Here is a 22,684-nt window from a genome sequence, read left to right on the forward strand (position 1 = left end):
GCCGAACTACTGGATTTCCACATGGAAAATAATGCAATTGGGCCTCTTCCTTATACTACACACAAAAATTAACTTACACTGCAGTGTAGTTCAAGAGGCTCTGGTTCTGGGAAGAGTTGGATGGGGTATGAATCTCAACTCTGGGGGTATTAGCTAGTGGGGCGGCCACAGGCCTTTTGTCTTTCATAAAACCATAAAATAAAATTGAACCTCCTTTTGTCTTGCATAAAACAAAAGCTACTAGGATGAGTTGTTTTAAGATTTTAAGATTATAGTCTACATGAGATATCTACATACATGTACATATTTCCCCTGGAAGCAGTGGTTCAGCCTTGGTGGTGACCTTATAGAATAAAAATATTGCGAATAATGAAAATCCACTGAATCTAATAAAGGACTTGTATTGGTAAGATGTACAGAACTCCTGGCCAGGCACGGTGGCTCATGCCTGTAATCCCGGCACTTTAGGAGGCCAAGGCAGGTGGATCACCCGAGGTCAGGAGTTCGAGACCAGCCTGGCTAACATGACGAAACTCCATTACTAAAAATACAAAAATGAGCCAGGTGTGGTGGTGCATGCCTCTAATCCCAGCTACTCGGAAGGCTGAGGCAGGAGAATCACTTGAACCCAGGAGGCGGAGGTTGCAGTGAGCCAATATTGCGCCACTGCACTCCAGCCTGGGTGACAGAGCAAAAATCTTTGTCTCAAAAAACAAAAAACAAAACAAAACCCTTACAACCTCACAAATAACCTAACTGAAAAATGGGCAAAGATTTTGAACAGACATTTCTCCAAAGAAGATATACAAATGGCAAATACATACATTGAAAGATCCTTAATATTGTTAGCCATAGGTAAACGCAAGTCAAAATCAAATCACAATGAAATATCACTTTGAACCCACTATAATAAAAAAGACAGACAATAGCAAGTGTTGGTGAGTATGCAGAGAAATTGGAACCCTCATACACTGCTGGTGGGAATGTAAAGTAGTGTAGCCACTTTGCAAAACAGTTTGACAGCTCCTCAAAATGTTAAACATGAAGTTATCATATGACCCAGCAATTTTACTCATAGGTATATACTTAAAAGAAATGAAAACATCCACACAAAAACCTCTGCATGAATTTTCATAGTAACATTATACATCATAGCCAGAAAGTACAAGCTGATACCCATCAGGCTGGGTGTGGTGGCTCACACCTGTAATCCCAGCACTTTCGGAGGCTGAGGTGGGAGGATCCCTTGAGCCCAGGAGTTCCAGACCAGCCTGGGCAACATGGCAAAACCCCATCTCTACTAAAAATATATAAATTAGTTGGGTGTGGTGGCACAGCCCTATAGTCCCAGCTACTTGGGAGGCTGAGGTGGAAGGATTGCTTGAGCCAGGGAGGTCGAGGCTGTAGTGAGCCATGATCACACCACTGCACTCCAGCCTGGGTGACAGAGTGAGACCCTGTCTCAAAAAAACAAAAAAAAAAAGGAATAAAGCACTGATAAATTCTACAATATGGATGAAATTTGAAAACATTTTGCTAAGTGAAAGAAGCCAGTCATAAGAGATCACTTTTAGTGGGGAGGAGGGTGGGTAATGGAGAGTGACTGCTAATGAGTAGCGTTTTTTTGGGGGGTGATGAAAATATTCTTAAACTGGTTGTACAATTTTGCCAATATAGTAAAAATCATTGACTTCTACACGTTAAATGAGTGAATTACATAGTGCATGAATGATATCTCAATAAAGCTGTTTTTTAAAAAAGGCATATATACTTTCTTCATGTATCCCAAATGGAAACTCTAGGAATATATTTCCTCGTATCAGCGGTCCTCAAACTTTTTGGCACCAAGAACCAGTTTCATTGGAAGACAATTTTTCCACCGACTGTTGGGTGGATGATTTCGGGGAAGATTCAAGTACATTGTGTTTATTGTGCACTTTATTTCTATTCTTATTACAATGTAATATATAATGAAATAATTATACAAGTCACCATAACATAGAATCAGTGGGTGAGTTTTCCTGCAACTACACGGTCCCATCTGGGGGTGATGGGAGACAGTGACAGATCATCAGGCATCAGGCGTCATCAGGCACCTAAGTGGTGCGATCCCCATAAGGAACGCACAACCTAGTTCCCTCACATGCGTAGTTCACAACGGGGTTTACACTCTTATAGGAATCTAATGCCGCCGCTGGTCTGACAGGAGGCGGAGCTCAGGCAGTAATGGGAGTGCGGGGAGGGGCTGTAAATACAGATGAAGCTTTGCTTGCTCACCTGCCCCTCACCTCCTGCTGTGCATCCCAGTTCCTGATAAGCTATGGACCACTAACCATCCATGGCTCAGGGGTAGGAGACACCTGTGTTATATAATACTCCATTAATAAATCAGATATTAAGTCCAGTTTGTACTTACATTATCAAAATAACAATCGTAACCATCAGGAGAGGCTTTCTTCAAGGTTTCTTCCAAAGACTCTACTGTCTTGTAGTTAAAGACAACATCAAATCCAAGCTTTTGAAGGTAGGCAACCTTTTTATCAGACCCTGCTGCTGCAACAACTTTGCAGCCCTAAATAGAAAAAAACAAACAAACAAAAAAAGGAAACCATGAATAAGCCACAAGCACGGACCATGGACCAACACTACTTTCCTGGTCCAGCACGCCTAGGTTCCCTAAGAACACTCTGTTAGGTGCTGAGCCACATATATAAGGAATACCATAATGGGCCAAAAGATCCCATAGGTGAAATTCATCGCTGGACCATCCTACAACTCAGCTTCAGCTTGCTTCTGACCACCCAGCAGGTCTCTTCTGCATTTATTTGGTTCATAGTTCCACCAGCTGGTTTAACAACCAATGCATTTGACTTCCTTTGTTCTTTGTTTCTGGGCTTCTCTTCCTGCAATGCAGTGTATGCCATCTCTTGGTACGGTCCTTCTTCAGACTATTATTTTGTCTCAGCTCTGTGACTCCCACATCACAAACGGTCCTCCTGATAACTGCCCCCTTATCCTTTCTTGATTTTTTAGATGTTTATATTTTTTTGAGACATGGTCTCACTCTGTTGCCAGGGCTGGAGTGCAGCGACACAAACATGGCTCACTACAACCTTGACCTCTTAAGCTCAAGTGATCCTCCCACCTCAGCCTCCTGAGTAGCTGGGACTACAGGTGCATGCCACTACATCTGGCTTATATTGTTTTAAATTTTCATAGAGACAGGGTCTCACTATGTTGCCCAGGCTGATCTTGAACTCCTGGGCTCAAGTGATCCTCCTGTCTTGGCCTCCTAAAGTGCTGGGATTACAGGCATGAGCCACGGCACCAGGCCCTTTGATTTAGTCCAAAGCACCAGACTAGACGCTTCCTAATCCCAGAGCAGCTAGGAAGCATTCTGAAAAGCACTTTCAGGATGAGACTATAGATTATATTGGCTCATAGAAGCTTCCTTTTCAGAAAGTTCCTTATACTCTAAATGTATCATGAAGACCAGAATATGTGCCACTGTGCATTTTCAATCGAGGAAAAACCCCAATTGGATTTACATGAATCTCTGTACAAATAGTGACAGCCATATGCTTTTTCCATTCCTTCATGATTCCAGAAAAAACTATTGCAAGAGAGCCATCCTTGGTCCTTTTTCCTTCTAAGACTATGGACTATCATAGGATGATCTCTTGTACTCTTATGACCTCCTTTATGGAGATTATTAATTAATCTATTAATTCTATCTATTAATTCTAACCCATTTTTCTTTTTTCTTTTTTTTGAGACGGAGTCTCGCTCTGTCGCCCAGGCTGGAGTGCAGTGGCCGGATCTCAGCTCACTGCAAGCTCCCCTTCCCGGGTTTACCCCATTCTCCTGCCTCAGCCTCCAAAGTAGCCCGGACTACAGGGGCCCGCCACCTCGCCTGGCTAGTTTTTTGTATTTTTTGTAGAGACGGCGTTTCACCGCGTTAGCCAGGATGGTCTCGATCTCCTGACCTCGTGATCCACCCCTCTCGGCCTCCCAGAGTGCTGGGATTACAGGCTTGAGCCACCGCGCCCGGCCTCTAACCCATTTTTCTCTGCCGAGTTCCAAATCAGTATTTCCAACAACCTCTAGATGTTCTCACACTTGGATGTCCTATAGGTTCCTCATAGTGTCTTCAAAAGGGAATATACTTTTTTCCTTGCTTCTTACTTGTATCTTTTCTATCCACTATTGCAGAGAAGGATACCACTCAGTTATCCAAACCTGAAGCATGGCTCAAAGGAGAAGCTTTCCTTTGTCTTATGATCCACGTCCAGTCACCTGGTTTTCTTCCTCTTTTTTAACCAAACACCCTTAAAAGCTGACTCTCGGCCGGGCGCGGTGGCTCATGCCTGTAATCCCAGCACTCTGGGAGGCCGAGACAGACGGATCACGAGGTCAGGAGATCAAGACCATCCTGGCTAACACGGTGAAACCCCGTCTCTACTAAAAAAAAATACAAAAAACTAGCCGTGCGTGGTGGCGGGCGCCTGTAGTCCCAGCTACTCGGGAGGCTGAGGCAGGAGAATGGTGCAAACCCAGGAGGCGGAGCTTGCAGTGAGCTGAGATCTGGCCACTGCACTCCAGCCTGGGTGACAGAGCGAGACTCCGTCTCAAAAAAAAAAAAAAGCTGACTCTGGGCCAGCCGCCGGTGGCTCATGCCTGTAATCCCAGCACTCTAGGAGGCTGCGGCGGGCAGATCACCAGAGGTCGGGGGTTCCAGACCAGCCTGAGCAACATGGAGAAACCCCGTCTCTACTAAAAATACAAAAGTAACCAGGCGTGGTGGCACATGCCTGTAATCCCAGCTACTTGGGAGGCTGAGGCAGGAGAATCGCGTGAACCCAGGAGGCAGAGGTTGCAGTGAGCTGAGATCATGCCATCGCACTCCAGCCTGAGCAACAAGAGCAAAACTCTGTCTCAAAAAAAAAAAAAAAAGCTGACTCTGACTTCCAATCTCTGTTGATGCATCAAAATTTTCATCTGAATTATAAGAGCCTCCTAAGTGGACTTCTTGTCTCTAGTATAGTGTCCATAGGAACTATTCTCCTACCAAGGCCTAAGTGATGTTTCTAAAAAGCAGAGCCAATCATGTCTCTTCCTTAAGGATTGAGTATAAATTCCTTAGCATGGCAGTCTCCAGTGGAATTTCTAGAGAGAAGAGTAGATATTTTAAAAGATGCCTTCATACCATTTCAAGTTTCTCAGTGAAATTCAAAAGGATACTGCATTAGTCAACAAGTGCAGGTTATGGGGGAAAGAATCCCAGAATATGATGATCCTCAGCTATGAAAAACTTAACCGCTAATCTAGAAACCGATGCTGCTGAAAGTCATGTAATTCAATTGGAGGACCAGATTAAGAAAGTACAGGATTCAGAGCAAGAAGTACAAAAGATGTAATGATGAGAGCAAAGATAGAATACAAGAATAGTCCTAAAGGAAACAGAATGAATATATACCATTCCTCATGAAGAAAACAGAATAGATGAAAAAAATAATTAAATAGAAGAAGAAAACTGTTCTTCATCTGAAGGAAAACGTTGACCTTCAGATTATAAAGGCTAACTAAGTTCCAGGTAGGATTAAACAAAGACAGATATAGACATTTCCTGCTGATATTTCTAAATTCAAAGAAAAATAGAAATAGAAAAAGTAGAGTAATTTTATAGAGCTTTGAGGGTAAGAGATTGGGTACTTTGAATTTTTTTTTTTTTCAAATTTAGAGACAAGGTCTCACAACATTGTCCAGACTGGTCTTGAACTCCTGAGCTTAAGAGATCCTCTTGCCTCAGTTAGAATTCTGAAAAGATGGGATTATAGGCAGACACCACTGCACGTGGCAGGTCCTTTGAATTCTATATGCATCCAAATTAAAAGGCATTTTCAGATGTCATAACCAAAAGGTTTTCATAATAATATGAGATTTTTACTATTTATTAGATTATTGAATAAAAATCTAGGATGTAGGGGTATAATATGGGGAAAAATATACTGTTAGAAGTTCATATACATATATTGTATATATGTTTATTTTTTGTATGTAAAATATGTATATGAAGAGAAGCAGGATACAAATAAAACAGATTTTAAATAATTGGTAAAAAGGTAAACACTAGCAGAATGTAATAAAACTTAGATTCTCAGTAATTAGAGGAAAAAGAACAAAGAAAATAACACAGAAAGAAATAACCAATAAATAGAAAACAAAGTAAGATAATATAAATATGACCAAACATTCCAGTTATGACTATTAATATGAATGGCTTAAATTTAACTATTACAACACGGAGACTTTCAGATGGGCTAAGAATTAAATGCAAATAGCTGCATTTTACAGAACCGAAACACACATAAAATGGACAGAAAGGTTGAATATAAAAGAATAGGTTTAAGCGCAAGTCCTTTCAAACTTAAGAGATAAAAGCCCCGTAAGGTTTTAATAGGATATTTGAAATAGGAATATTTAGAAATAATCCTAATTCATTTTGTAATTTTAGCATAATCCAAGCCTAGCTAAATTCCAGAAGAAAAAGTAAACTTTAAACCAAATTCACTTGTGAATATAGATGCAAAATTTCTATTTTAAATGTTATCAAGTAAATTCCAAAGGTATAAGCCCATAATATAGCATACACAGGTAAAGCTTATTCGGGAAATGTGAGAATGGTTTGACATTGGAAAACTAATGTAATTCATTCACGGAAATGTAAACCTGATAAATGTTGCAATGGCATTTGATAAAATTTAATATCTATTCCTATTTAGTTACTTACTTAAACAAATTATTCTACAACTTCTATGGTAGCCTCATATTTGTATTCCAAGCTCCCATTAGCACTGGAGACCAGTCCAAACCCTTAGCCGTTGGTTGTAGCCCTGTACTCATGTGTACTCCATCTAACTTGTCCCCTAGGACCTAGGTCCTGAATCCTGTATCCCAGCCTTGGGCAAAGGATCAGTCAAGCCGCATCGCCTTCCCACTATGTAATAACAAATCCCTACTGTGTCTGAGTTGTTGCCTACTCTATACACTCACCATCAGATTGGATCCCTTGAGCAGACATCTGCCTAAATTAGAGCCAATGTTTCCTTGTCCTAGGTACTGCCAGGAGTTAGTTCCCAAGCCATGGCCCCACTGCTCTGGGCTGAATGCCCATTTCTTTCTAGTACAACAACAGCCTTTGCAGTGGGGCCACGTGGGTGATGACTCTAAGTTGGCTGATCTCAAGTCCCTTCTTCTGTTGCTAAGGACAATCATGAAGAAAGAAGATTAAGCTGTAGCGATAGAATGTTCAGTAGAAAATATGAAAATGATTAATGCTGATAAACTCTCTACTCTAGACAGAGGCCATTTCTGACTTGATTGTCTGCAATGTTATCAAATAACAATGTTCAGCTTATCTTTGGTCTAGTTTTCCCCATTCTTCCAATTTCTCAGTGTCCAACCTCTAAAGAAGACCACTGGACTATAAATTCCCTGAGGCCAAGGAAGATCTGCTGTGTTCACTGTTGCATTCCCAGTGGGTTTAGAATACAGGCTTGTTACTGGAGAAAGGCACTTACCTTGAGCTTTGCAATCTGCCCCACAACAGAGCCCACAGCTCCAGCTGCTGCATTAACCATCACTGTTTCTCCACCCTTCACACCACAGATTTCAAGTAGGCCAAAGTAGGCAGTCAGGCTAAAGGAAGAAAATTAAGGATATATGAATAGAGTTGTTTCTTTCTTCTATAACTCATTTATATATGTATCTTGAAGGTCTTCTCAATGGCCCAGTGTCATAGGTCTGAGTAAAAGACAAAAATATAGGAAATAAATATTGCCAGTCACTGTTGCTTTACCTCCTCCATGTCTACTCTCAGATAGGAATAAAGATGATGTCAACTAGGGAGGGAAGGGAGAGTTGGCCAAATTTCAGGGGCAAAAGATAGATCATCTTTCTCAAACTTTGGGGATTCAAGAAAAGAGAGCTATGCATCATCCATATAAGTTCTATGGAGATGATGAGCTTCATGGGAGAAGCCCCTATGTTATCATGGTGACATAGCCACACATAGCTACGATGTGTGATATTAGGCATGAGAGGGTCACAGGGAGCATCTGGAGCTTTCCATGGCTCCAAGTGGTCTGGAAGACCTTCCGAAATATCCCCATATTACCGTAAGTAAGATGTCAAAGTTAGCTTGCACGAAAAGAGCTATTGGATATACAAAGATGCAGCACTGGCAGTACTGATGGGGACTGGGTGAAGACACCACCACATCTCATTGGATTGCGAGTTTGGAAGGTGATAGGATTGAAGACTTTCTTCACCACCAAAGTTTCCTCGTGTCTCCCTTCACCTCTTCTCCCCTATACCTGGCTCACAGTCCAGAGGGAATGATGGATAACAGAGGAGAACAGAGAGGAAGAGCCTTCATCCATAGAGGGTACAGGGCAGGCAGGAAAGACCAAGAAGTGCTGGAATTGTTTAGTGCCCACTAATTTCATGGAAGACGGTATTCAGCATCCTCTACTTTCACAATGATGTCCTTGGCAGTGGCAATTTTGAGGAGTTCAAATTCTCAGTGAAATATGAATTTGGGGTACCTAGGAGTTGTGTTTGTTTAGAGGCTGATCATTTGATGGTATACATGTATTTCCATTTCATTCCTCAGAAAACCTTCAAAGTGTAAAAAAGGAAGGGGAAGGAAGGGTGGGAAGAAGGAAAGGGGGAAAAGATCTCAAAACTTAGAGAAAGGAAGTAACTTTGAGCAGGAGACCAGCTTAAGACCAGTACAGATCGAGATCAAGAAGTTGTTGTTGTCCCTCTTCTACTGATACTGAACTTTTATTATCCTTGGAGCTTTGCAGCAACCCCAGGGAGAAGAAAGAAGAAATCCAAAGTTTTAAATTTGAAATGATGTGAGAAATCACTGAATTCAACTGAGGTTTTCTCTTATTACACCAGCCAAAAGGAGGGCTTGAGATAGAAATGAAGTTCAGTAGTGGAAAATTTTAAGCTATATTTTTGCAGCCCTGGATCTGAGCCAATAAAATCCAGACCCATTATAGTGATTGTTAAGCCACTTGCTGAATTTCAGACACATTCATGTAAAGTTATTTCTACATTAAAAAAAAAAAAAACAACAACAACTACCTGTTGACGTTACTTAGCTCACACAGCCTCTGACTATATTTGAGGCCCATGGGAGGTTGGCATTGAATAGAAGACAGTGACAGGCACAGAAAGCACCTTTTCTAAGAATCCATATATCTAACATTCCCTTAACACAGTGTTTTTCAAAAGGGGGAGGCAGCACCACCTGTCTCAGAATCACCTGAAATTTTTTTTTTTTTTTTTTTTTTTTTGAGAGAGAGTCTTGCCCTGTCGCCCAGGCTGGAGTGCAATGGCATGATCTTGGCTCACTGCAACCTCAGACTCCTGGATTCAAACGATTCTCCTGCCTCAGCCTCCCCAGTAGCAGCGATTGCAGGCATGCGCCACCACACCTGGCTAATTTTTTGTATCTTTAGTAGAGACAGGGTTTCACCATGTTAATCATGCTAGTCTCGAACTCCTGACCTTGTGATCTGCCCGCCTCTGCCTCCCAAAGTGCTGGAATTACTGGTGTGAGCCACTGTACCCGGCTGAAATGTTTACTAAACATTTAGATTCTCAGGCCTCACCCTAGACCCACTGATTCAGAAATAATCCAAATGTTAATAAGACTCTAGGTGATTCTTATGAATGCTAGCAATTCAGAACTACTCCCTTTACAAAAAAATTTTTTTTGAGACAGGGTCTTGCTCTGTTGCCCAGGCTGGAGTGCAGTGGCGCAATCATAGCTCACTGCAGCCTCAACCTCTAGGGCTCAATGGATCCTCCCACCTCAACCTCCCAAGTAGCTGGGACTACAGGCACATACCACCACACCCAACTCATTTCTAAATTTTTTTGTAGAGACAAGGTCTCATTATGTTGCCCAGGCTGGTTTCCAACTCCTTACCTAAGACGATCCTCCTGCCTCAGCCTCCCAAAGTGCTGGAATTACCAGCATGAGCCAACATACCTGGCTGGGATGGGTCAACTCTCAAGAATGCTAGGACTTCTAATATAGACAATAAGAGAAGTTGAACTTTGAAACCTAGGGTGTCTTTTAGCTGTCCAGACTCCACAGATTTAACATTCCCCCAAAGTTTTGCATCATTTTCTTCAATTAAGCTGGAAGAGCACACGTATTTGCTCTCCAAACCATTGACCAAAGTACACCATTAATTTTCCCTCAAGAATTTCTTTACTTTTGGCTTCTTCATCTTATCTCCATTTTATTTTATTTTATTTTTTTATTTTTTGAGATGGAATCTCACTGTGTCACCCAGGCTGGAGTACAGTGGTGTGATCTCGGCCCACTGCAACCTCCGCCTCCTGGGTTCAAGCGATTCTCCTGCCTCAGCCTCCTTAGTAGCAGAGAGTACAGGTACATGCCACCATGGCTGGCTAATTTTTGTATTTTTAGTAGAGACATGTTGGTCTCTACATGTTGGTCAGGATGGTCTCGAACTGCTGACCTCGTGATCCTCCTGCCTCGGCTTCCGAAAGTGCTGGGATTACAGGCATGAGCCACCGTGTCCGGTCTCCATTTTATTTTAAAAGGAGATAATGTTTGGGAAAGGCTTTGTGTATCTTAGATCAGAATAGCTAATTGAAAGCCTACTCTGGAAATATCTAGAAGGTATATTGGGAGAGGGGGATGCTGGTTGTCACAAGAGGAATAACTCAATCAGAAAGTATAACCTCTGCTTCTCTTTTGGGGTTATATCCATGAAACTCACCCTGGCATGCCAACTGTCCCCAGAGCCAAAGACACTGGTATTGTGTCTGGCCACTCTGTCAGCAGCTTTTCCAGATCTTTCCCATCAGAAATGGAGTGTGTTGTCCAGCCTGGAGAAGTCAGTACAATAGTTCCTTTTGGTAGGTCTGCATTTTTACTTTCCACAACTCTGAAAGATAAAGCACATTAAGACATTAAGGCATGGGACATGTCTTCCCTTTCAAGGGAGTCAGGATGCTGTGGAGTTAGTGTTGACAAAAGGGCACTGAGGTTGATATTCCACAACTGATAGTCCACCACCCCCTCCATCTTAATTCTTAGCCATCGGCATAGGGATCATCAGAGAACTCTCAACTTACCCAGCCACTTGAGGAGTGGCTCATGGGGTGAGGAGCGCCTGTTCTCACCCACTTCTCTTCCTTTTAAGCAAGAGGCCTCTGTCCTCTGGCTCAAGGTGACCTGGACACTAGCCTTCTCTTCTTCAGGTGTCGCTCTCTTTCCCTTGGCCTCCACTCTCCAGAATCTTTGAGATTTTCCTCTCTGTCCCTTTCACTCAACATATAAGTATGCTCAAGCAATTCTCCTGCCTCAGCCTCCTGAGTAGCTGGGATTACAGGCGCCCACCACCACACTAGGCTAATTTTTATGTTTTTAATAGGGACGGGGTTTCACCATGTTGGCCAGGCTGGTCTCGAACTCCTGACCTCAGGTGATCCACCTGCCTTGGCCTCCCAAAGTGCTGGGATTACAGGTGTGAGCCACTGCGCCCGGCCTACCCTTTTCCACTCTATTAACACAGGTTCACCCAAAAGTCTCCCCTCACTGGTTCCCAGGATACTGATGATCTCTGCTGGCTTTTTGCCTCCTCCTCTAAGATGCACCCTTTCTGTGTCATTTACTGATTCCCTTTTCTTCATCCAACTCTTTATCCTTCTTTACCATCTTTCGTCCCCAGATCATAAAGTTATATAACACATATTTATTCTAGAAAATTTTAAACATATAAAATAAAAATATCAGTTCTAATCTCACAGCACAAAGACAACTGCTAACATTTGGGGGTATTTTATGTCAATCTTAATGGTATATTTAAAAATGTGTACTATACGTATTTTTTTATGTCTATTTATTTTCTTTGAGACAGAGACTTGCTCTGTCACCTGGCTGGAGTGCAATGGCGCCTTCTCGGCATACTGCAACCTCTGACTCCCAGGTTCAAGCAATTCTCCTGCCTCAGCCTCCCAAATAGCTGGGACTACAGGCGTGTGCCATCACGCCCAGCTAATTTTTGTATTTTTAGTAGAGACGGGGTTTCACCATATTGGGCAGGATGGTCTTGATCTCTTGACCTCGTGATCCATCTGCCTTGTCCTCTCAAAGTGCTGGGATTATAGGCGTGAGCCACGCACCCGGCTGTTTTATACATATTTACATAATTGAAGTAATTGTGTATGTTTTATAACCTATAATTTATCTGTCAACATTACATTGGTCTACATAATTTATACTTTTTTCCATGTTAGTAAGAATCCTTCAAAAATGTAATGAATTTAATTACACCCCCTTTATTAGGATACTTTCAGTATTTTTCCCAATGTTAATTATGTTTTCCTTTTTTCTCTGAGTCTGCTTGCTAGGAAATATATTTTAATTAATATTCATAAACATTATTATTTTCTTTCTTTTTTTTTTGAGACACGGTCTCCCTCTGTTGCTCAGGCTGGAGTGTAGTGGTGTGATCATGGCTCGCTGCAACCTCAACCTCCCCTGAGCTCAAATGATCCTCCTACCTTGACCTCCTGAGCAGCTGGGACCACAGTAGCACACTACCACATCCAGCTAATTTTTTTTTTTGAGACGGAGTCTCGCTCTGTTGCCCAGGCTGGAGTGCAATAGTGCAATCTCGGCTCACTGCAAGCTCCGCCTCCCAGGTTCACACCATTCTCCTGCCTCAGCCTCCAGAGTAGCTGGGACTACAGGTGCCCGCCACCATGACCAGCTAATTTTTTGTATTTTTAGTAGCGATGGGGTTTCACCGTGTTAGCCAGGATGGTCTCGATCTCCTGACCTCGTGATTCACCTGCCTTGGCCTCCCAAAGTGCTGGGATTACAGGCGTAAGCCACCATGCCTAACCAATTTTTTTTTTTTTTTTTTTTTGAGACAGAGTTTCAATCTGTTGCCCAGGCTGGAGTGCAATGGCATGATATCAGCTCACTGCAACCTCCACCTCCCAGGTTCAAGCAGTTCTCGTGCCTTGGCCTCCTGAATAGCTGGGATTACAGGCGACCACCACCACGCCCAGCTAATTTTTGTATTTTTAGTAGAGACGAGGTTTCACCCTGTTGCCCGGGCTAATCTTGAACTCCTGACCTCAGGTGATCCACTCACCTCAGCCTCCCAAAGTACTGAGATTACAGGCGTGAGCCACTGTGCCCAGACTTTTTTGTATTTTTTTGTAGAGATGGGGTCTCAAACTCCCAGATCCACCCACCTCGGCCTCCTGAAGTGCTGGGATTATAGGAATGAGCCACTGCACTTGGCTCAATACTGTTTCCTTAGTCAGGATTTCTATAAATGGTATTACTAGGTCAAAGACTATTAAAACGTTTGTAACTCTTTTTTGTTTTGAGACGGAGTCTCGCTCTGTCGCCCAGGGTGGAGTGCAGTCGCCAGATCTCAGCTCACTGCAAGCTCCGCCTCCCGGGTTCACGCCATTCTCCTGCCTCAGTCTCCCGAGTAGCTGGGGCTACAGGCGCCCGCCACCTCGCCCGGCTAGTTTTTTGTATTTTTAGTAGAGACGGGGTTTCACCATGTTAGCCAGGATGGTCTCGATCTCTTGACCTCGTGATCCGCCCGTCTCGGCCTCCCAAAGTGCTGGGATTACAGGCTTGAGCCACCGCGCCCGGCCCAAAACGTTTGTAACTCTTGCTGCATATTGCCAAAATCCCAAATTAAACTATAAAATACAGAAAACATGAATAATTTTTTTTTTTTCAGACGGAGTCTCGCTCTGTGGCCCAAGGCTGGAGTGCAATGGCGCAATCTCTGCTCACTCCAACCTCCACCTCCTTGGTTCAAGCGATTCTCCTGCCTCAGCTTCCCAAGTAGCTGGGATTACAAGCGCCTACCACTGTGCCTAGCTAATTTTTGTACTTTTAGTGGAGATGGGGTTTTGCCATGTTAGCCAGGCTGGTTTTGAACTCCCGACCTCAGGTGATCCACCCGCCTTGGCCTCCCAGAGTGCTGGGATTGCAAGCGTGAGCCACCACCCCCGGCATGAATAAATATTTTAGTAATTATGGAGTGGGGAATCCCTTTCTAAGCATGAGATGAAACCGAAGGACCATAATTATAAATACTTATAATTTTATCACATAAAATTTTAAACTGTAATTGGACACAGAAGGAAGATCAACAAATACGCGAACATTTGCAACACTAATATCCTGAACATACAAGAAGCTTTTACAAATCAATATAACAAATGATAAGACCTAAACGAAAAGGGCAAAGGATATAAACAGACAATCCACAGAAGAAAATTGAGAATTAACCTACAGAAAGAAGATCAACATCACTAATAATAAAAGAAATGCAAACTAAACTAAGCATAAAGTATCAATATATTCATCTCAGGTTGCTGAGACTGATGGTGAACAGTATAAGGGAAACAGGTTAATACTATTTGTAGGAGTGAACATTCATACTTTTTTTTCTTTTTTTTTTTTTGAGACCAAGTGTCACTCTATTGCCCAGGCTGGAGAGCAGAGGTGTGTTCTCAGCTCACTGCAACCTCTGCCTCCTGGGTTCAAGCGATTCTCATGCCTCAGCCTCCTGAATAGCTAGGATTACAGATGCCCACCACCACACCTGGCTAATTTTCATATTTTTAGTAGAGATGGGGTTTTGTCATGTTGGCCAGGCTGGTCTCAAACTCTTGACCTCAAGTCATCTTCCTGCCTCGGCCTCCCAAAGTGCTGGGATTACAGGCATGAGCCACTGCGTCTGGCCTTCATAAAATTTTTCTGAAGAACAATTTGTCATCATCTTTTCAGATTAAAAATATACATTTCTTTAGGTCTAGAATTTATACTTCTGGGAATTTAATGTAAAGCAATACTCATCCAAGAAGGCAAAGAATACACAGATACACACATATAAATACATACATGCTCCTTCAAGAATTATTTGTCATAGAAAAAATTGAAAACAGTTGTTATCAGTAGTAGATTAGTTAAATAGTGGAATATAATAAAATAACTTGCAGCTATTAAAAGGTAGGTGGTATATTTATATACTGTCAATAAAATATATCCTTAACATACTAATTGAGAGAAAGCAGTTTTCTGAAGGGCATATAATTCCATTTAAAATTCATATATAGGCCGGGTGTGGTGGCTCATGCCTGTAATCCCAGCACTTTGGGAGGCTGAGGCGGGAGGATCAGCAGAGGTCAGGAGCTCTAGACTAGCCAGACCAACATGGAGAAACCCCATCTCTACTAAAAGTACAAAATTTGCGGGGTGTGCTGGTGCATGCCTGTAAACCCAGCTACTCGGGAGACTGAGACAGAAGAATCAGAATCGCTTGAACCTGGGAGGTAGAGGTTGCGGTGAGCCAAGATTGTGCCATTGCACTCCAGCATGGGCAACAAGAGCAAGACTCTGTCTCAAAAGAATAATAACAAAAAAATAAAGCGAAATTTATATATAAAAGTATGTGCACTGAACAATTTTTCTTTTTCTTTTTCTTTTCTTTCTTTCTTTATTTTTTTTGAGATGGACTCTTGCTCTATCGCCCAGGCTGGAGTGCAGTGGTGCAACCTTGGCTCACTGCAACCTCCGCCTCCCAGGTTCAAGCGATTCTCCTGCCTCAGCCTCCCGAGTAGCTAGGATTACAGGCATGCACCACCACACCCAGTTAATTTTTATATTTTTAGTAGAGACAGGGTTTTACCATGTTGGCCAGGCAGGTCTCCAACTCCTGACTTCAAGTAATCTGCCCACCTTGGCTTCCCAAAGTGCTGGGATTACAGGCATCAGCCACTGTGCTGGCCCACAATTTTTGAAATAATAATATATTAACAATAGTTGCCTTAAGGTTCAGATGACAGGGGAACTTTCAATTTCCAAGATAAAAATTTTTGTTTTATTTGAATTTTTACAATAATCATGACCTGAACGAATACTTTTTTTTTTTTTAAGTAATTAAAAGTAAGGATGGCAAAGTGAAGCTGATTTCACACCCTTCCCTCCTTTCCAGCTAGTCAGTAAGGGAACAAGATTTCCCAAGTTGATTCCAAGATCACACAGTGAGTGAACTACACAGACTGAAGAAATTGTAGGAGTGATGGACAGAGACAGGATGCAGCAGGAGGTAAAGAGGAGACATATTTTCCAAGCATTGGGACAAATGGAAATAATTACCTGGCCACTTGCTGCCCCATCATTCTATCACCTTCTTTCAATGTTTTGGCTAAAAATCTGAAAAAAAAAAAAAATCCATTCTTAACACATAAGAGCGTCGGGGGACTGTTTGGAGTTTCAAGCTAATGGAAAACTGCTGGGTAAGTGTATGCGGCAATAAAACCCAGACAGATGAAGGGCTACAACTAGGTGAGATGCAGGAGGAAAGCTGTTAGAGGAAGTTCTGCTCTGTGACCTCAGATAAGCACTCCGATTGGATTTTTTAATGAGTGAACACAAAAGTCTTACCGCCATGTTTCGGTAAAGATGAATTTCTACCAATGACTTAAAAACTATAACCCAGGCACCACTGGGTGGTTATTACCCAAAACACTAGCTACACAAAAAGATGCCAATTAACATTTTTAAACTGTATTTTCCACTTCAGATTTGAATCTTTATCAATGAGCTATGAAAAAAATGTAAAAGAATGATGGCTATGTTATTTACCTGGGCAAAAAAATACTGAGGACTTAGTGGTCAATAAAGCCTTTTGATTTCCTCCCCTCCCTGAGTTGTTTGCTGAGTATATAAGTTTGAGTCAACTGCAGATTTACCTACATTAAAAGAATACAGGTAAATGGAAGGCCAGAGAAGCTGATTTTAGTTTTAGCATCTTCCTCTATCCAAATTATTTGCCAGTAGTGAAATAGACAAATTTGGGTTTGGCTTCTTTTTTCTTTATGAGATGGGGTCTTACTCCGTTACCTAGGCTGGAGTACAGTGGCACGATCTCGGCTCGCTGCAACCTCTGCCTCCCAGGCTCAAGTGATCTTTCTGCCTCATCCTCCTGAGTAGCTCGGACGATAGGCATGCGCCACCACGCCCAGCTAATTTTTTGTATTTTTAGTAGAGACAGGGTTTTGCCATGTTGCGCAGGCTTTATTTTTTATTTTTTTCTTTTAAGGGTTTTTTTTCTTTTTCTTTTTTTCTGGAAGTAATTCTGTTGAGCAGTGAAAGGCAAATTGTGCAGGGCAGATAGGAGATGGTTGGGACAAAGGAACCGAGGTGATCCCTCACTAAGCTACTTAGACCTTTGCCTGCAAAAGATGAATGTACATGAATCCCATCACTGTTACTGGCTGGGAGAAACAGAGGGAAAGCGACAATGTTTTAAGTCAGTTGGATATTTTAAAAGATGAACTACTTCCAAATAGCATTTGACACAGCATTAGCATTTTGAGGGGGGAAATAAATAATACCTCATGTAAGGATCCACGGTGAGGAACAAAGCTTCAAGCAGGACCTCTACAAAATAAAGCATACCATAGGCAATTAGAAACTCAAGGCCTGAGAGGAACAATAGACACTGAGCACCACGAGACAGGGGAGGGTGCGACTGGGATGAAGGTTGAGAAACTACGTATGAGGTACCTTGCTCTCTAACTGGGCGACGGATCATTCGGACACCAAACCTCAGCCACGTGCGATTTACCCGTATAACAAGCCTGCATATGTATCCCTCAAAATAAAAGTTGAAGGAAAAAAACAGAGCTCAAGGCCTGATGCCTTTGTTTTGGCATTCTTTTTTTTTCTGAGACGGAGTCTTGCTCTGTTCCCCAGGCTGGAGTGCAGTGGCTTGATCTCTGCACACTGCAACCTCCATCTCCCAGGTTCAAGTGATTCTCCTGTCTCAGCCTCCTGAGTAGCTGGGATTACAGGTGCCTGCCTGTAGCTGGGATTACAGGTGCCTGGGTACCTGAGTAGCTGGGATTACAGGTGCCTGCCACCACACCCGGCTAATTTTTGTATTTTTAGTGGAGACGGGGTTTCACTGTGTTGGCCAGTCTGGTCTTGAACTTCTAACCTCAAGAGATCTGCCTGCCTTGGCCTCCCAAAGTGCTGGGATTACAGGCATGAGCCACCACGCCCAGCCTGTTTTTGGTATTCTAAAACAACACAGATAATACTCTGCTTCAGGAATGTCTTCCTATCTGTGCTTCTATAGCAGAGACAAGAAGGGGTTCTCGTTTTTGGCCCAGCCCAGTTAATAATAATAATAATAATAATAATAATAATAATAATAATGCTATTTACTCAGCACTCATTCCATGCTTTACATGAATTATGTCATTTGATATTCAACAAATATTGTTTCCATTTTATTTAAGGTTAGGTTAAGTAACTTGCCCAAGGCCACATTTAAACCATTATGTTCCAGTTTCACCACCAGCCCCAGTGAGTGTTAGAGAACATGCATTTTGCTGGAGTGACGCTCATGTACACATTCTTTGGAATTTTGAATTTGAGTCATGGCCATCACAGCTTAGATGGGACTGATCACTTTGCCATGCTACTTAATTGCATCCCCTTTTCTCAAAAGCTTATACCTACCTGTAAACACTCCTTAGAGACTCCTCTTATAGTCTGAACTCTTCATATAGCTACTGGGCAGTGCTTACCTCACTGCCATCATCAGGCTCATGAGGATACAGAGGACATCCTCCCCATAGTCTGGTCAAAGCCAGGAAGAGTAACGCACTCAAGCATGAATTTCAATTATCAATGAAAGCAGGGGAATCCTGCCACGTGACATCGAGGCTTCACACAGAAAACCCTGGTAAGGTCTTTGTGGCAGATTGCAAAATGGCCACAAATAAGTCCCACCCTTGTGTGCTGGTCTCCTTGCCATTTCTCCCATCAAGAAATCTATTTTCTGCCTCTCAAATCTGAGCTTGGTTTTCTGATTTGCTTTCACCGTGGGATACTAGCAAATGTGGCACAAGTAGAGGCTTGAAAAGTGATTGCACAGTGGGGCATGGTGGCTCACACCTTTAATCCCAGCACTTTGGGAAGTCAAGGCGGGCTGATCATCTGAGGTCAGGAGTTCAAGACCAGCCTGGCAAAGATGGGGAAACACCGTCTCTACTAAAAATACAAACATTAAGGCCGGGCAATGTGACTAATGCCCTAATTCCAGCACTTTGGGAGGCCGAGGCGGGTGGATCACCTGAAGTCAGGAGTTCGAGACCAGCCTGGAGTCAGGAGTTCGACACCAGCCTGGCCAACATGGTGAAACTCCATCTCTACTAAAAATACAAAAAAAAAAAAAATTAGCTGGGCGTGTTGGTGGGTGCCAGTAATCCCAGCTACTCAGGAGGATGAGGCAGGGAGAATCGCTTGAATCTGAGAGGGAGAGGTTGCAGTGGGCCGAGATTGCTCCACTGCACTCCAGCCTGGGTGACAGAGCAAGACTCCGTCTCAAAAAAAATACAAAAATTAGCAGGGCATGGTGGCGCATACCTGTAATCCCAGCTACTCAGGAGGCTGAGTCAGGAGACTCACTTGGACCTGGGAGGTAGAGGTTGCAATGAGCCAAGATCATGCCACTATATTCCAACCTGGGCAACAGAGCAAGACTCTTGTCTCAAAAAAAAAAAAAAAATGCTTGCCCACTGGAGCTTGCCAACTCCTGCTGCTCTAGATCTATGGCACCACTATAAGAACAGAGCTTAAACTAGCCTACTAGAAAGGCCACATAGATGAGAACTAAGGCATGCACCCCAACAGAAAGCCTGCTAACCAGCAGACATGTGAGCAAGGCCCATCCTAAATTAACCTTACCCCAGATGAGACCTAAGAAGAACCACCCAGCTTAATGCAGCCCAGATTGCCAACCCAAAGAATTGTGAACTAATAAACCATTGTTGCTTAAAGTCACTAGACTTTGGGGTAGTTTGTTATGTGGCAAAAGCTAACTGATACAGTCCCTGCCAACTCTGAAATATTTTGAGTATGGCTTACCTCCATTTTTTAAGGGTGGTAGCTCAGCTGTCTTCAACTCAAAGTCACTATTAGTAGGATGGCCAACAAAGTGCTTCTTCAGGGTCCATATCTTAGTACGAACCATCCTGAAGCTCCTAGAACACAGTAAATATGTAGTCAACTGCCATGAAATGACTGCATTCTAACAGTTCCCTAGCCATCAAACTGAGCCCAGATAGCACAACTACAATATCCTCAAATCCCATCATTATCAGATAATGCCAACCACTTTCATTTAATATTTACTATGTTTCTGGTGCTGTGCTAAGCACTTCATACGGATTACCTCATTTTATGCTTATAACTTCCCTATAAGATAGACATTAGTATCATTGCCAGCATACAGATGAGGAAACTGAAGTTTAAAGAAATCTTCAAGACAAGGAAAAAATATACATCAGCAAAGAAATTCTTCCCAGCCACTGCTAGGCTAGAGTTTCTTTATGGCACTGAACAGTTACGGGGAGTGCGAATATTCCATTCCGTTTCTCATCTCACATGGAGTGAATTCTAAGAAAAAGCATCAAACACAAAGAACCCCATAGAAAGAAGTCCATGCACCTCTTTCAGAAAGAAGGAGCCAGACATTTCAAGGCAGTCTCAGAACTCCCGAAAACCACCGGGGGGCGCCGCTGCTTCGCCCCATTTTCAGGTGCCTTTTGTTTGTCTGTTTTGTTTTGTTTTTTTAATACTTTCTTCTCTCTCTTTCTTGTAGAGACGAGCCTCACTGTGTTGCCTAAGCGATCCGCTATAGCTAGCCTCGGCCGCCCAAAGTGCTGGGATTCCAGGTGTGAGCCACTTGGGCTCAGCCATCGGGCGCGAGTTTTCTTTGGCCCAGGAGGGATTTGAGTTTAAACTGCACACCAAACCGATTTTGAGCTTAAACTCTACACCAAAGCAAGCGAGGATGATGAAGGCTGCCCAGAGCTGGGGGTTCAGGACGTTCTGCTTTCACTGAACTCCACCAAATCACTTGGGACCCGAGCCTTCCCGCGTGTGCATCCGCTACAAACAATCCAGTTACAAACGTTCTGGAGCTGCCGGTGACCTCCCCAGCTCCCCACCGGTGCCGTGGGTGGCCGGGAGCTAGGGGGGCGGTCCGATCTGCAGCCTGGGGTTGTTCTTTCTTCTTCTTCTTTTTTTTTTTTTTAAGACTTTTTGTTGTTGTTGTGGTTGACGGAGTCTCGCTCTGTCGCCCACGCTGGAGTGCAATGGCGCCATCTCAGCTCAGTGCAACCTCTGCCTCCCGGGTTCAAGGGATTCTCCTGTCTCAGCCTCCTGAGTAGCTGGGATTACAGGCGCCTGCCACCACGCCCGGTTTTTTAGTAGAGACGGGGTTTCCCCATGTTGGCCAGACTGGTCTAGAACCCCTGAGCTGGAATGATCCACCCGCCTCGACCTCCTAAAGTGCTGGGATTACAGGCATGAGCCACCGCGCCCAACCCTAAGTATGATTTTTATGGTGAGACATTTGAAGTTTGCTCTTATTTTGAAATACATATTATTGGCGCTGGTCACCCTGCAGTGCAACAGATCTCAGAACCTACTCCTCTAGTCTCTGAACTTTGTACCCTTTGGCCAACAAGCTCCCATTCACCCCCGAATCCGCTCCCAGCCTCTGGCAACCATCATGCTAGTTGTTATTTCTATGAGTTCAACTTTTTAAGTGTCCACACATCTTTGTCCGTTTTCCCTAGAAAGCAACCGCTGGGCATTCCAAACTCTCTACAAGTCCAGAAGCCCTCCTGGAAAGGGTCTGGCCCCAGAGGGGCGAGGTCCCGGGAAGGTCTCGCCCGCCCGAAGAGGGGGCCTGGCGGGGCGACCGGCCTTTGCCCGCTCGCCCTTTGCTCCCACCGCCGCCTGCGTGCCCCTTCCCAAACCCCCACCCGGATCTTTCTTCTTCTACCCTCCCCGAGTTGTGCAGTCCCGCAAGTTCCCCGGCCTGCCCCTTCCCGGGTGCAGGCAGCTACCGGGTGTCCCGGATTGTAACCAAGCTTTCCTATTCCCTCCCGCGCGCGTCTCCAAGCTCTCCAAGGAAGTGCAGGGCCGGGAGGCGTCGAGACTTGGGCTCCCAAGATCCTCCGAGTGCAAGACCCAGCGGTCATTTCGGCGTAAAGGGAGGAGGGCGAAGCGCAAACCTCCTTCACTGGGGCGTCTAGAAACTTGGCAAGAAGAAAGCAAGGGGGTTAGGGGAGGGAGAAAAGCGAAGGAAAGAAAGCAGGAGGTCTCCTTACAGAAGCCGGTGGGTTCCACTGCTGGGGAAGGCGGCTGGGGCTGCGCGGCCGGGCGCAGGAGGACAGCTTTATGACAGGTCCCAGGAGAGGGTGGGGCCACTGCAAGGCGGGGCTGCTTCTGGAGGGTGAGAGCTCCGCCCCGAAAAGGTCTCAGGAGGAAAACAAGTGTCAGGGAATCTGAGTGTGTTTGTGTGTGTGTGCGCGTTTCTGTGTGTGCCTAAGTGCATGTGCACGCGCGTGTGTGTGCATGTGTGTGTGTGTGCATGTGCGCATGTGTTTATGTGTGTAGGGGGGTTGGGGACTCCTGGACTCGCCTTCCAGGAGCCAATTGAAGGTCACCTCAAGGAACCCTTGCCAGACGCCCCCAGGCAGGAGTGAGCGCTCTTGC

At 43.9% G+C, this 22,684-nt stretch overlaps 1 protein-coding gene across 2 annotated transcripts in view; it reads right to left on the minus strand.

Moving 5' to 3' along the window:
* Positions 1 to 22,388, minus strand: part of LOC105481067 (prostaglandin reductase 1) — a 35,418-nt gene extending 13,030 nt beyond the window's left edge. The window contains exons 1-7 of one of the 2 annotated variants that reach the window (XM_071078155.1): positions 22,033 to 22,125; positions 20,042 to 20,157; positions 17,500 to 17,545; positions 16,259 to 16,315; positions 10,833 to 11,000; positions 7,581 to 7,698; positions 2,417 to 2,572 (exon numbers count right to left, since the gene is read on the minus strand). In XM_071078155.1, coding sequence (XP_070934256.1) covers positions 2,417 to 2,572; positions 7,581 to 7,698; positions 10,833 to 11,000; positions 16,259 to 16,315; positions 17,500 to 17,545; positions 20,042 to 20,147 — 651 coding nt within the window. In that variant the 5' untranslated portion in view covers positions 20,148 to 20,157; positions 22,033 to 22,125. Of the gene's footprint in view, positions 1 to 2,416; positions 2,573 to 7,580; positions 7,699 to 10,832; positions 11,001 to 16,258; positions 16,316 to 17,499; positions 17,546 to 20,041; positions 20,158 to 22,032; positions 22,126 to 22,296 lie in introns of those variants that run through there. The other variant, XM_071078154.1, reaches the window with a different exon arrangement.
* Positions 22,389 to 22,684: the final 296 nt, after the last annotated feature.

The sequence above is a fragment of the Macaca nemestrina genome, chromosome 14 (assembly GCF_043159975.1).
Source record: "Macaca nemestrina isolate mMacNem1 chromosome 14, mMacNem.hap1, whole genome shotgun sequence".
NCBI classification, from domain to species: domain Eukaryota; kingdom Metazoa; phylum Chordata; class Mammalia; order Primates; family Cercopithecidae; genus Macaca; species Macaca nemestrina.